The 16,229-nt window shown below is 28.7% G+C and overlaps 1 protein-coding gene across 1 annotated transcript; it reads right to left on the bottom strand.

The window, feature by feature from the left end:
* Positions 1 to 380: 380 nt before the first annotated feature.
* On the bottom strand, positions 381 to 2,144 carry LOC112028209 (transcription factor MYB4). Its single transcript, XM_024060874.2, has 3 exons — positions 1,902 to 2,144; positions 1,601 to 1,730; positions 381 to 1,018 (listed from the first exon to the last, which is right to left on the bottom strand). Exons 1-3 carry the CDS (start codon positions 2,032 to 2,034, stop codon positions 460 to 462), a joined length of 822 nt encoding a protein of 273 aa, XP_023916642.1. The 5' UTR covers positions 2,035 to 2,144; the 3' UTR covers positions 381 to 459.
* Between the last annotated feature and the right edge of the window lie 14,085 nt (positions 2,145 to 16,229).

The raw sequence follows: 16,229 nt of genomic DNA, 5'->3' as shown, positions 1-16,229 counted from the left end.
AATTCTCGCGTACACAAAAAAATCAATCGGTGTCTCGATTTAACAATAAAAAATTATTATAAAAAACAGACGTCATAACTTGAAACTATCTAAAAAATAAAGATTACACATATTAATCCGTGCTTATGATGCTTCATTTATTCTTTTATTTCTTAGTGCTCGTCATAATGCAAGAGAAGCACAATTTGCAAGACAAAATGTTATTATTTAGCTGAATTGCATGAGTTCTGACTTAGTAAAGACATTTTTTTATTTTATGTTTGTAATTTTGTGGTTGAGGTCGCTCTTTGAGAACCCACTTGTTTTCTCTACCTCTTTTTTATTCCGACAATTTGGACAAATTTGGCCATGTTGAACATAGTTCAACCTTGGTCAATAAATTGAACAGCAATAATTCATTTTCATTTCCCACATGAAATACAAAAAGGAAAAAAAAAAAATTACAACAATTTTTTTTGGTCAAACGTCTGGTAATTCTGGCAACTCTCCAGCTCTATTGAAAAGGTTGAACCAAAAATAATCCATGCTATCATGCATATTTGAACCATAGCCATGGATGGGTTCCATAGTTAGTGGAGAAAATTGAAATTGAAGTTGTGCATCACCATCAACTGCTGAAAACTCACTCATCACCACTTCTGAATTTTCCGTCGACAATTCTGACCAAAATTTCTCATCCATTTCCGGGAAATTTCTCGGCGATTCGACCTTTAGACACACTTTGTTCTCATTATTATTGTCACTCATGGTCACTGAGGACATGTCGCTTGAACACTCTTGTGGAGAAACTGCTCTATATTCAAGGCTCTCAGATTTTGCATGACTTGAAAAATTCACGGGTTCTAATTCTAATTCATGCACAGCCTCGTGATAATATTTGGATATATTATTGTTGGAGCTTCGTTTTGTTTCTGGGTTGGCTTGGTTTTGTTTCAATCTCTTCTTCAAGTGGGTGTGCCATACATTTTTTATTTCATTGTCTGTGCGTCCCGGTAATCTAGCTGCGATTGCTGACCATCTGAAAAAGCAGAATCACAATAAGGATTTGTACTGAATTAATAATGTGATAATTCTATCTTGCAAAAAAAATTAATTTCATATGTGAGTTTTTATAAGCTTTGAAGTGCTACATTTATTTGGCAGTATTGCGTATGAGTATATACCCAGAATTGTTTTTTAATTAGCACATGAAAATGTTACAGTAAGGAATCTTTTGAGTCCCACGTGTTTCCTTAAAAGAAAAAAAAAAAAAAGGTAAAAAACCCACTATCCACAGAGAGAGAGAGAGAGAGAGAGAGAGTTATGAATTGCGTATTTCAGTATCCATCTCTAGCAATTGGAAAAGTGAAAGTTGATGCTAGTAGTGATACAAAGCTTTAAACTATTGAATCAAATTAAAATGCAATGAATGAAATTTCCCACTAAGACATTAATTGATTGTTTATATGCAGCACAAGCTTAACTCATAGTACTATTTTGAGATTACATTATTTTCAGCATATTCAACTAGTCTTAACAAATTTTCATCCTAAAATCAATGTTTGTGTCTTATACACAGAGAAGAGGGTAAGAAAGAATGAGAATCTATCAATATACCAACCTATTTCCTAGCATTTCGTGTAACTTGATGATGGTATCCTCTTCTTCTCTGCTGAAATTTCCTCTTTTAATGTCTGGTCTTAAGTAGTTTGTCCACCGAAGTCTGCAACTCTTTCCACACCTTAATAAACCTATAAAGCAAACCAAAATACTCATTAGTACCACATTAATATTGATTCATCCACAAACAAACAAAAAATGATAAAAATTGCTTGCTAATATGCTATCCAATTAATGTACAACTACTAGTAAATATGTGTGTCTGCAAATCTTTATATTAAGTAATTGGGATTTGCAATTACCAGCTTGTTTGGGAAGTGCTCGCCAATTGCTATGGCCATAGAGTTGAATGTAATTGATCAGTACTTGATCTTCTTCTGGGGTCCAAGGACCTTTCTTCAACCCCATCTTCTCACAACATGGAGCTCTCACCATATTTTTTTTTTTCGGTTTCTCAAAGTTTGGAAACCTTTGTGAATGTTTAGTTATTTTGGTCTCCCTTTTGTGGTATCAGAGCTCAACACAATACACTAAGGCCATTAGTAAAGGGCTATATATAATTGCAAAAGGCCGGCAGGCACAAGTGTGGTAGTGCAAAATAGTCCAAAGTGTACACCGTTGATTTTCAAAAGGCTTTGCTTATCCGCCTACAATTTCTAGGAAAGCTCTCTCACACGTGGGGTCAAGGGTGTGCTAAATTTGATTGGTTGGAATTTGGATGGTCAAATGAAACGTGGGGATATGCCTGTAGAGCATGAGTATGTGTTCAAGTTCATGAACTTTGCATATACAAATTTGAGTACAAGTGGTCTTAAAAGACTTAAATCTTAGTAATTTATAGGCAGCACATATTGCCTCTTCAACTATATCACCTGGCTTTAGTCTTATTTCTCTTTTATTTATCTCCCGGGTCAAAATTGAAGCCTCAGTCTCCTTACATATTCCAATAACAAAATTCCTAATAGTACAAACTAATCTTACACAGCATGAATGAGTTACTAAATATTTTATGATAGTGATGAAGTATTGGATGCATTTGCAGGAGTCTTTATTATATACATATAGGTTGACAGTGGGTTGGGTTGGGTTAAAATTACACTTGGTGTAACTTTAAATAATACTAGTCTCATCACACACGCTTCACGCATGTGATGAGGCTTTTTATTTTTTACTTTTTGGGTTTACACGTTTTACTCATGTTAGTTTTATTTTATTTTTTATTTTAAGAAGTTGTATTAGTACTTGACTACAAATGTGAGAGAGAAATATGGAGATTAAAAAAAAAAAAAGTTTAGTGATAAACAAAATGGTACGTTTGTGGAAAAAAAGTTTTTTTTTTTTTTTTTAATTTTATAAAAAGAAGAAGAAGTTGTATTGGTACTTGACAATTAACGTGGGAGAGAAATGTGGAGGTAGGAAAAAAATTGTTTTTTATATTATAATTTAGCTAAAAATTATGAGTTTTTAATTACTAATTTTACATTTCTAACCCTATGATTTAAGCCTTAGAAATGGATGAATTTGAGAGTATTTTGGACATTAAATTGAGAATCTCAAATAGGGGAATCCTCTTAAATAGTAGTATAGATATAGATTACACCACCCAATATTTTTTAATTAGATGTGAATTTTCATAAATCTATCACTGGATTACATTATTTTCGTATATCCTTCATACTTACAAAATTTAAAGATGATTAAAGATCAATAGTCATGTCATCAATAAATTATTTAAATTCAAGTTTCTGTAGTTTAAAATAATGTATAAAAGATAAGTTTATGAATCAAATGGTAAATCACATTCGATTAGCATGAAAATTGGCATGTTTGTTAAGAACATATAGAACATGCAAGTCAATGTTTAAATTTTCAAAATATGAATTCAATAAAAAATTATTGGCCGGTGTAACATTGCTTAAAGTTGTATCAAGTATAACTTGAGTTTGGAGTTTTGAAATCAGGATACCTCATGAATTTCATTACACTTTAACCACTAGACTTGCCCTTTGGCATTTGTACAGTTTAAACATATGATTACTACAGGATCAATTCCTTGAAATTTGTATGGTTTAAACATATGATTAGAATGATGTTAATATGGGTAAAAGTGATATGCAAATACAATCAGATGTTTTAAATTTTTTTTTAAATGAATATGGGTGTTTAATTTATTTTAAATAAGTATTACATGATTTTAGCCGAAATGCAACTTTGGAGTTTGATTTTTATGAAAAGTTTAGAAAAATAACAATAAGCGGAATAAATATATGTTTATATATATATTTAATGTAAATAATATCCATATCCTTCTTCTATATCAAACAAAAGAAGACGAAATTTCCATCCATTTTACGTTTTTCTTACCAAACACTTATAATGGAAACAATAATCTTTTGTTTCTTCCAATTAATTTATCCCCACATGTTTTGTCTTTCCACTTTTCCATCATATGCACCAAACAAAATTTTAAGGAAAAGTTTATCAATAAAGTTTTTGAAATAAAATAATTGGAATAATGGATAGTTTCAACCAATTCAACCATTGGAATAATGGACTCACAGCGGTTTACCCACGATCGGTGACGGGTTGTGTGATTCAAGCCAGTGAGTTAATTAAGTTGAGTAGAGGTTTAACCCCAAACCTAACCTAGACCGAGACATGGACACCTATATATGTCACTACCAGGGGGGGAGTCAAGAATTTTTGTTTGGAGAGCTGAGTTGTGACACTAATATATTAGTTAAGCAACCCCCTACTCTCTCTCTCTCTCTCTCTCTCTCTCTCTCTCTCTCTCTCTCTCTCTCTCATATACACACATTTTTTATTTGTTAAGTTTTATACACACACACATGCACACACCCACCCACCCAAAAAAAAAAAAAAAAAAAAACCCTTGGTACTTTTTATCAAAATTATGTTGTTTCAAATTGTATACCAAAGCGAGTAAAAAATATTTCAGTTGAACTAATGAAAAATTAAAAAAAAAAAATGAATGATTCAAAACTTGGAGGAACAAGTTTGACTCCAAATATATTTGAAGCTATCTTATTTTAACCCATAATATGGCAACTAAGGAGACATTTCATAGATAGTTATATAACGAGATTTTTCTTAATGAGTCGATGACTTGTTTAATCACCACATAATAGGTTGAAAAGATAGATCAAAACATGCTTGGTGCCAAACTTTATAAAAAAATTAATAGATATAAGAGCACATTTACCAATAAATAAATACATGAAATTGAGAAAAAATAAAGTATTGTCTCTATAACTATTGGACTAGTTTTTTTTTTTTTCCCTAAGAGCATCATTGGACTAACTTAAATATTTGGAGGAGCCAACTCTTATTTTGTAGGCTAAATTTTCAATATGTTCAAATATATATATATATATATATGGTCCCCTAAAATTTTGAAAAATTCCTTATTATATGTATATATATATATATATAAAATAAAGAATTTTTCAAAATTTTGGGGGGACCATAGCCCCACCAATGTGCGTAGTCCCTTGGCCACCACCATGACTAGTGACTGCCACTACTTTGACTTTCCTCCCTCAAATAGCTACTATTGTAAGAGAATTTTCATTATATCATATGCTAGAAAAATATTTTTCTGATTGGAATTAAGCAATAAGAAAATAAATTATTTTCCACAAATTAATTTTTCTATTTATTATTTTTTCCGTTAAGAAAAAACATTTTACGCCCAAAATACACATGATTTAAAAAGATAAAATCTTTCTCAAATCTTAAATTTTACAATCTTATGTCAAACATTTCTTCCTCTGTCTTTTATTTTATATTTTATTAGTCTTCTGTCCTTTTCAGTTGCTTGGAATTTATATACCAAGTTAAGTTGACTTGGAGTTGGTTTAGTGAGAAAAATCAGCCTAAATTTTAAGATATTGATAAATACGCACAAACGCACATTATATATACAGTAATGTACATATTTTTCCATAAATAATACTTTCAGTTTCATCAATGTACACATAATATGAAATGAAACGATGAATGATTAATGGCTTTGCCCGTGCAGTTGGCGAATCTTTGATGTATTTGGTAATAATTGAAATTTATAGCATCAGTTGGCTTGAATGTGGGTCAAACAAAGTGGCTAGTGCCGTGGGTAGGCCAAAATAAATAATGTATGCTTCTTTGCCTGCATGGTAGGTAATAAAAAACAATTGAGGGTAAAAAACAGTAAGGAAGAAAAAAATAGTCTCTCTAGCGAAGTGAAGTTAATCATATAGGCTGAACATGCAAGTCAAACTCAGGTGACTCTGGTCTGCTTGTAGAGAAAATAGTTAACTAAACAGCTCTTTGCAAACGTGTAATTATAATAATGACACTTTTTTATTTTCAATTTCTTTTTTTTTTTTTAATGTGAATGTCAAGAGCTCTTCAACCACTTAATTATTTTTGGGTACATGTAATCTCTCATCCTATTCACATCTGGTAATTAGAGGAGGAAATGTCCTAGGGTTTTGAACTAAAATACAATATTATAAGAGTTTTGAAATCAAGATCTCGTCATTTCATGAAGTTTTTAGACTTACTAAATCTTGAAGATATTATAATAATGTCACTCGAGATGCTGATATTGGGACATCAACTAGAAATGTCAATGGTGATCCCATATAAAGTTAATATGTTGTACAGTTATACTAATAAAAATTTACTGTCATTTCAAATATTCTTAAAAAAAAAAAAAAAAAAAACTGTAAAATTTGTTGTGGCTGTAACAATATTATTGATTGGGGGCATAGCTATATGGTGGATGTCATTGTCGTATATGGATGTATATGTTTGGCTTTCCTTGGTCGCATTATCATATTGGACTCGGTCGCGTATCCCGTTCCAGCTAGTATCATTTTTTTGAAGATTTTAGGGAAGGCGGTATGTGAGAGTTTAGCTTTGAGTTCGGTTTCTACGTGGAATTAGAGGAAATGTAACATCAAGTTGTAGAATAAGAAACCTGTAAGCCTATAAAATAACTTATTAGTGGGGGACAAAAACCATTATAAGTTCAGCATTTGCAACATTTCAAATATGGTAGGAGGAACAAAGTTTATTTACTTCAATTCTTATGAGGTGTGGAAAGAAACCAAGTTGTTTATGAATAACAATCGGACTCAGCTAAAAACATATGTTTATATTTGCTTATTTATGAGACAAGTTAAGTCTAAATAATTTAGACTTGATTATTTAGCAAAAATAAATAAATTTAGACTTGATTATTAAATGAGAAAAGTTCAAAAACTAATAATTTATCTGTAAAGATACTCGTGAGTACAAAACTTGATTCATATATATAAAATATTTTATGTTTAAATGTGTATGAGTATCTTAAACTTGAGACTAGATTGTGTAAGTTTGTAATAAGTACATAAAATATTAATGTATAATTTATAGTTTATTGGTAATCTAAATAGTGCATTTCATAGTAAAATTATGTTAAAATGCAAGATTCATGAACATAATAAGCTTTTAAAAAAGTTTCAATCATAGTATGTGTACTATGTGTGGAAAAAGAATAAGTTACCCAAGTATAAAGCTCTTGAGCAAACTCAGTCTTGTTCAATAACAAAATTGACCAAGGTTGAACATGCAATCTAATTTAGTTAGGAACTCGAGTTCAACTTATAATTAAAATAAAATTAAATGAATAGACTTGAATTTTTAATACTCACCTTGAATCAATCGAGTCCCTAACTGCCCTAATTTACATTGGTGTATTGCCTTAAACCATATCTATTTGATAATTACCTAATTCCACTGATGGAATATCACTAAAATCTGATCAAGTACGAGAGTATTTCTCAATCAATATCGAGAAGAAAATGCTGGCTATTAAAATAAAATTAATTAAAAAGAAAATGAGTTAAAGGTAGGCTTTAATATGAACCTCAATTTAAGTCCGGGATATTTCTTACTAATGATGTCACTTAATTAGGCGGAAAGTTATATGAATTTTGTCGTATTAAAATGGCTGCCTTTGGTAAAATGAATTCGTCCACTTCACAACGCTTTGACAAAAGCACACTATCAACAGTACTAAAGGAATTCCACTTCTTTAACTTGTATTTTGTACACGTATATGTTTTCCAACACCTTTTCAATTGGCTAAAAAAAAAAAAACTCTTTTTCAACCTTTTCAAGTTGCTTTGACCGCAAAGAAGAAATTACATGTTAATTGGTTAGCTATTTTGAAAGTAAGAGTATGAGTTCTCATTTTTAGGTAGATTTAGGACTGACTTCTAAGGAACAAACTGCTTTTGAGCAAGAATAGTGTTGGTGTCGCGTAAAATAGGATAATTTGTACCACAACTCGTGTATATGGTGAGCAAGGACGGACTTAGGATTTTAAGTTAGCGGATGCCAGAATATATAAAAAAAAAAAAAAAAATTTCAAATAGGCATCTATATGGTATTAAAAAATTATAAATACACAAATTAAAATTGTTATTTCTAAATACATTAAGATGCAATCATCTACTAATAAATACAAAAACAAAATAATGTTTTTTTTTTTTTTAATACTAGGCTAGCTAGAATTTGTTTTTTGTTGAAGTTAGAGCATTCACAGTGGTGGTGCTAATAATTTTATCTTTTAGCACCTTAAAAAGCTACTTTATCTATTTTACCACCCCACTTTAAAATACACTCAATAACAAATGTTCTATTTCTTTTATCACTTCATTTAAAATAATATAAATATCTCATTAAAATAATAAAAGAAGAAAGACAATTTAAGTATTTTAATTGAAGGAAGAGATATAATCTTAATAAAATATTGTATTTTATTTTTAATAACTTGCTACAGTCAACTAGTATTTATACCAGTTTATTGTAGTTGCAAAAAATTTAGCTCTAACTTCTCCAATAATATATGATTTTTTGGTTCTTTGGTGGTAAAATACTATCACCATATATTTTGCTAAAATACTATCACCATTGTGAATAATTTTATTACTTTTGTTAAGTTTTTGAGTTAGATAGTTGTTATTTGGGTTAAACTAGTTAGGCTGATTAGGGAGAAGGGGGGCCTAAGATTTTGAAAGAGGCTAACTACAAAAATGAAATATATAATAACTATAAAAAATAAAATAAATATGGACCCAGGGGAGCTCGAGTCCCCTCGGGCCCCCACCTGAGTCCGTCCTTGATGGTGAGTTGTGAGTAGTAAAAGTGTGTCATAACTCGCCACGTGGTCGAGATGTGCCATTTTATATGACACCAACATTATTCTTTAGTAATCTTCCCCCAATGTATTATATGACAATTGAAGAGACAATTAATGTACAATTTTAATCACATGACTTAATTTTTTTTAATAAGTCATATAACGTGCTTAAATAATATACTTGAATAATCTTATAATTTGCCACATAGTGTGTTGAAAAATATAGCTTCAAACCAGTAATTTGGACTTTGAAGCCAACTTTGCCCATAAACTTTCATCTCCTCTTATTTCTTGATTATATTCAAAAATAAAAGCACATTTTCAAGTGGGGAAAAAAAAAAAAAAAAAAAAAAAAAAAAATAACTTATTAGTGGGGGACAAAAACCATTATAAGTTCAGCATTTGCAACATTTCAAATATGGTAGGAGGAACAAAGTTTATTTACTTCAATTCTTATGAGGTGTGGAAAGAAACCAAGTTGTTTATGAATAACAATCGGACTCAGCTAAAATCATATGTTTATATTTGCTTATTTATGAGACAAGTTAAGTCTAAATAATTTAGACTTGATTATTTAGCAAAAATAAATAAATTTAGACTTGATTATTAAATGAGAAAAGTTCAAAAACTAATAATTTATCTGTAAAGATACTCGTGAGTACAAAACTTGATTCATATATATAAAATATTGTATGTTTAAATGTGTATGAGTATCTTAAACTTGAGACTAGATTGTGTAAGTTTGTAATAAGTACATAAAATATTAACGTATAATTTATAGTTTATTGGTAATCTAAATAGTGCATTTCATAGTAAAATTATGTTAAAATGCAAGATTCATGAACATAATAAGCTTTTAAAAAAGTTTCAATCATAGTATGTGTACTATGTGTGGAAAAAGAATAAGTTACCCAAGTATAAAGCTCTTGAGCAAACTCAGTCTTGTTCAATAACAAAATTGACCAAGGTTGAACATGCAATCTAATTTAGTTAGGAAATCGAGTTCAACTTATAATTAAAATAAAAATTAAATGAATAGATCGACTTGAATTTTTAATACTCACCTTGAATCAATCGAGTCCCTAACTGCCCTAATTTACATTGGTGTATTGCCTTAAACCATATCTATTTGATAATTACCTAATTCCACTTATGGAATATCACTAAAATCTGATCAAGTACGAGAGTATTTCTCAATCAATATCGAGAAGAAAATGCTGGCTATTAAAATAAAATTAATTAAAAAGAAAATGAGTTAAAGGTAGGCTTTAATATGAACCTCAATTTAAGTCCGGGATATTTCTTACTAATGATGTCACTTAATTAGGCGGAAAGTTGTATGAATTTTGTCGTATTAAAATGGCTGCCTTTGGTAAAATGAATTCGTCCACTTCACAACGCTTTGACAAAAGCACACTATCAACAGTACTGAAGGAATTCCACTTCTTTAACTTGTATTTTGTACACGTATATGTTTTCCAACACCTTTTCAATTGGCTAAAAAAAAAAAAAAAAAAAAAAACTCTTTTTCAATTTGCTATTAAAAAACAAAACACCTTTTCAAGTTGCTTTGATCGCAAAGAAGAAATTACATGTTAATTGGTTAGCTATTTTGAAAGTAAGAGTATGAGTTCTCATTTTAGGTAGATTTAGGACTGACTTCTAAGGAACAAACTGCTTTTGAGCAAGAATAGTGTTGGTGTTGCGTAAAATAGGATAATTTGTACCACAATTCGTGTGTATGGTGAGCAAGGATGGACTTAGGATTTTAAGTTAGCGAAGGCCATAATATATTAAAAAAAAAATTCCAAATAGGCATCTATATGGTATTAAAAAATTATAAATACACAAATTAAAATTGTTATTTCTAAATACATTAAGATGTAATCATCTACTAATAAATACAAAAACAAAATAATGTTTTTTTTTTTAATACTAGGCTAGCTAGAATTTGTTTTTTGTTGAAGTTAGAGCATTCACAATGGTGGTGCTAATAATTTTATCTTTTAGCATTTCAAAAAGCTACTTTATCTATTTTACCACCCCACTTTAAAATACACTCAATAACAAATGTTCTATTTCTTTTATCACTTCATTTAAAATAATATAAAAATCTCATTAAAATAATAAAAGAAGAAAGACAATTTAAGTATTTTAATTGAAGGAAGAGATATAATCTCAATAAAATATTGTATTTTATTTTTAATAACTTGCTACAGTCAACTAGTATTTATACCAGTTTATTGTAGTTGCAAAAAATTTAGCTCTAACTTCTTCAATAATACATGATTTTTTGGTTCTTTGGTGGTAAAATATATATATATATATATATATATTGCTAAAATACTATCACCATTGTGAATAATTTTATTACTTTTGTTAAGTTTTTGAGTTAGATAGTTGTTATTTGGGTTAAACTAGTTAGCCTGATTAGGGAGAAGGGGGGCCTAAGATTTTGAAAGAGGCTAACTACAAAAATGAAATATATAATAACTATAAAAAATAAAATAAATATGGACCCAGGGAAGCTCGAGTCCCCTTGGGCCCCCACCTGAGTCCGTCCTTGATGGTGAGTTGTGAGTAGTAAAAGTGTGTCATAACTAGCCACGTGGTCGAGATGTGCCATTTTATATGACACCAGCATTATTCTTTAGTAATCTTCCCCCAATGTATTATATGACAATTGAAGAGACAATTAATGTACAATTTTAATCACATGACTTAATTTTTTTTAATAAGTCATATGACGTGTTTAAATAATATACTTGAATAATCTTATAATTTGCCACATAGTGTGTTGAAAAATATAGCTTCAAACCAATAATTTGGACTTTGAAGCCAACTTTGCCCATAAAACTTTCATCTCCTCTTACTTCTTGATTATATTCAAAAATAAAAGCACATTTTCAAGTGGGAAAAAAAAAAAAAAGAAAAAAAAAAAGAAAAAAAGAAGAAGAAAGGTGACTATATTTGCAGCGTTATTAAACATAAGAAAAATGGCTATCTTTTATTTTTACAATTTTCTTAACTTTATTTAGTATATAAGTAATCACTGCAAAATTTTCACATAAATATCTTTGAATTTACTGATGATTCGCACTTAGGTATTGGTGTTGGAATTTTTGACAAGCCTCACCATGTCAGCAACTCCATTTCCAAAAAGCTATATGCTACTAATATAGTAATGTGTTGTAAAAATTATTATCTCAAAACTAGTTTTAAATTCAATTTTTTGAAAATTGTTTTCATACTATTTTGAAAACAAAAATCTTACTACCAAGCAAGCCCTTAATATCATATACTACTTGTACATAACACCACTAAGATATGGGAGAATGCGTAAGTGGTTGAATCTGGACTCTACACCTGGAGCAGCTATGAGGGAAGGGAGAATATGTGTTGGCTAAGAAAGTTTGTCTTGGTCTGTGCTAAAGGCGTGGCTGTCTTGGGAAGGAAGTAAGATTTACACTTGACATGGTACTCAAACATTCACAAAAAGGAAAATAGTGACTTTTTAAGGTCAGAGGCTATAAGGACACCCCTTATTGGTTGAGTGCACCATGAGTCACCTTAGAAACACGTGTACCAATCATAGTACTCCTGATGTCCCTATCAATGTCCAAGACTTGTCTCCTAAGCAGTGACAAAACTACCTATCTATGGGTCCCAGTGCCACATTGGTGTAGTTCTTATCCATTAGTCAGCAGATAACATCACAACTGTAAAAAGATCTCAAGAGAGAGAATATGACGACTTGACACCTGTTCTTTTACTAAGCCATGTTCCTTAGAGTATAAAAGGAACGTGCAGCTGAACCTCAAGGGCGAGAACCCAACTAGATATTTTGAGATAAAAGTAGAGAGTTGGTAGGAGAGAAATGCAACTTCATTATAAACTGATCTCTTTCTCATATATAATACAAGTTGAGCCGAGCAAGAATGTTGTGTTCTTGCTCAAATCGTGGTTTTTTTATCCCTTCTCTAGGGTTTTCCATTTACACCCTATGTTGTTTTATTAGTTAGCTTCTTCTTCTTGTTTAAATGTGCGTCTTTTTCATGTCCTACTATGGCTTTTTTTATTTCTTGTTTGAGTGTCATGCTAAAGCTTGCATCTTCTTGAGTTTTCTCATGTAAATATACCGTTAGATAACTTATTTTACTTATATAAATAAGCTCAAATCTAACTTGCACATACACTACTATATAATAAAATGTTGGCTTAGAAGTCGTGGTTGCACCAAGTGGCTTCAGTAAATTGCAGTAATTTTTTCTAAATTATAGTTGCGTAAATGGCTTCACTAAATTACAACTATATTTTAGATAAAAACTATTTTTTAGATAGAGACAACAACTTATTTGTTTTTAAATTTCTTTAGATAAAATAACAATAAATGTTTTAACAAAACATGCAATATGCACCTAAGTTTCAATTGATAGAGACAACAACTTATTTGTTCATATCAATTTCTTTAGATTAAGTAACAATAAGTGTTTTAACAAAACATACAACGTGCATTTTAGATCAAATAACAATAAGTGTTTTAACAAAACATGCAACGTGCATTTTAGATCAAATAACAATAAGTGTTTTAACAAAACATATGACATGCATCTAAGTTTCAGTTAATAGAGACAATAACTTATTTGTTCTTATCAATTTCATTAAATAAAGTAGCTATAAGTGTTTTAACAAAATATGCAACATATATCTAAGTTTCAGTTGATAGTGACAACAACTTATTTATTCTTATTAATTTCTTTAGATAAAGTAACAGTAAACATTTTAACAAAACATGCGACATTGCATCTAAGTTTCAAAAATTTAAATCCAACTCCAACTATCAAATCTATTATCAAAATTTAAATCTATTATCAAAATTTTAAAACTAATATATTTTCATCAATTATTTTTCCATAGAATCTATCTTGCACCCCATGTTTTTGTTTTGTTTTGTTTTTTGTTTTTTGTTTTTGTTTTTGTTTTTGTTTTTGAGTTGCAACTTACGCATATGTGTTTGTATTGGAAGGATATACATGTGTGTAGATTCTAGGAATTGATAAATTTATATGATACTCTCTCTCTCTCTCTCTCTCTCTGGAAAATTTTTTTTCCTAATAAACAATTACTCTTATTAATCATTAAATTAATTTTTTTTATTAATTGTTGTAATATATTTCCTTAAATTAAAGGATAAAATTAATAATAGTTTAATTTATGTAAAAGTTTTTCATTTAAATTTTAACAAATTTAACTAAAAGTCTATTATAAATTTTTTTTTTAATTTCCTTCCCTTTAAAAATAAATATAAATAAATAAATTCTATATTGAAATCCAGAATCATACACACACCCCCATGCTTTTTTTTCCTCTCAAGTTGCATCTTAAGTTTTATTAATCACTTAAAAAATTTATTAATTGTTAGGATATATTCCTTGAATCAAGGGATAAGATTTAATTATAATTTACTTTAGTTAAAACTTTATTATTTAAGTTTCAGAAATTTAAATCTTACTCCAACTAAAAATCTATTACCAAAATTTTTAAATTTATATATTCACCAATAGTCTTTCTATAGAATTCTTTTTGTGCATATATATTTGTGTATGATAGTTTTAATTAAATAAATTCATCTTATTTATTGTTATTTGTTTCTACATTTTCATGAATGGATATTATGTCAAAAGAAGTCTACTATAAATAAGTAAAACAAGGGACATCCATTTAAGTTCTTGTTTTTCTCTTAGGTAAGTTTTTATTTTTTATTTTTTATTTTTTAATTTTTAATTCTCAACTTTTGAATTATTTTGTGTGTTTTAGGTTTTGGCTATTCTATGTATTTAATTTATGAGTGTTTTGATTTTTTTTTTTTTTTTTCAATTGACTATCAATACGGAAAATCTGGTTCAAAACATGTCTTTTATGTGCTATAGTGCAATCTAATTACAATTTTTTTTTTTTTTTTTTTTTCAAGTTGCAATTTGTGCATATATATTTGTATATGATAGTTTTAATTAAATAAATTCATCTTATTTATTGTTATTTGTTTCTACATTTTCATGAATGGATATTATGTCAAAAGAAGTCTACTATAAATAAGTAAAACAAGGGACATCCATTTAAGTTCTTGTTTTTCTCTTAGGTAAGTTTTTATTTTTTTATTTTTAATTCTCAACTTTTGAATTATTTTGTGTGTTTTAGGTTTTGGTTATTCTATGTATTTAATTTATGAGTGTTTTGATTATTTTTTTTTTTTCAATTGACTATCAATACGGAAAATCTGGTTCAAAACATGTCTTTTATGTGCTATAGTGCAATCTAATTACAAGTTAATTTTACTTATTGATTGTTAATATTTTATCAATGTTTATCTTTTTTTTTTAATTTTTTTTTTTTTACTTTGTGTTAATTTCTTAATATGTAAAATTCCTCTCATATCCTTTTAGATCATATAATTTAAGGTTCCTGTAAACTTTTTCATGACTGTATTTCTTCAAAAGTCTAACTAAATTAAATTTAAAATTCCTCCTATATTAGGATAATCTTATTTATGCAATTATTAGAAATGATTTAACTACTTGAGTTCAAATCACCCTCTTCATTAATAAATAAGGACTTATGAAAAAATAATTAGAAAAATTTTTATTGATCATTTTAATTAGAGATATTATATATAAGGGACAAATTATAAAATTATGCGTTTTATATAATAATAATCATTCATTTAGTTAGAAGTGAGTTCTAAAATGATTTAATAATAATTCATTTAGTTATTAAAGTTGTGCAACGTACGAGACTTTCACTAATGTTTATATAGAAATCCATATAATCCACTTAAAATCAAATAAATAATATGTATCTAATATTTTTCTAAAAATTAAATGAAATTTAAGAATTTAAAAATGAGATATCTGTTTATCAGTATGGACTAAAATGTAAATTAAAATAAATTACTTAGTGAAACCTTAAAAAGAATAAGGAGGACGTGGGGAAAAAAAATCCTTGAGTGGATGTCGTCGCTCAAAATCTGAATTTAAATAAATAAATAATTTTTTCTTAAAAGTTATTATGGCTTTTTAGTAGAGTTGTGGTCTACCTTTGTATTAGAGCCTCTTTCCCTCCCTCTTGTGTGTGTGCATATATGTTTTTTTTCTCAAAATAATAAATAATTTGCGTGAATTTCATCAATTATTACCTGCATTCAAAATGTCTAATTCCGCAAATTACATGTTTAGGATTATAAAAAAAAAAAACAAGAAAATTTGGGATTAATTACAATTTTCTTTTCTTTCTTTCTTTTTTCATTTTTTTTTTTTTTTTTGAATCATGACAGTATTCAATTGAGAACACCGGGCCGGATTGGTCATAAAAGAAAAGTTTTACTTTTTGCTGAAAATATAGAGTTTTACTTGACTTCTAAGCAAAACTTTATGTTATATCT

The sequence above is a fragment of the Quercus suber genome, unplaced genomic scaffold (assembly GCF_002906115.3).
Source record: "Quercus suber isolate HL8 unplaced genomic scaffold, Cork oak 2.0 scaffold_645, whole genome shotgun sequence".
Taxonomy (NCBI): domain Eukaryota; kingdom Viridiplantae; phylum Streptophyta; class Magnoliopsida; order Fagales; family Fagaceae; genus Quercus; species Quercus suber.
Note: the sequence above shows the minus strand (reverse complement) of the source record. Positions and strands in the feature narration are given on the sequence as shown.

Bases quoted from the DNA above. Each gene is read 5' to 3' on its own strand.
- LOC112028209 (XM_024060874.2), bottom strand. From the start codon at position 2,034: ATGGTGAGAGCTCCATGTTGTGAGAAGATGGGGTTGAAGAAAGGTCCT. The intron at 1,731-1,901 runs GTAATTGCAAAT...TTTGCTTTATAG, and splicing joins AGCACTTCCCAAACAAGCTG to GTTTATTAAGGTGTGGAAAG. The intron at 1,019-1,600 runs GTTGGTATATTG...CTGCTTTTTCAG, and splicing joins CACGAAATGCTAGGAAATAG to ATGGTCAGCAATCGCAGCTA.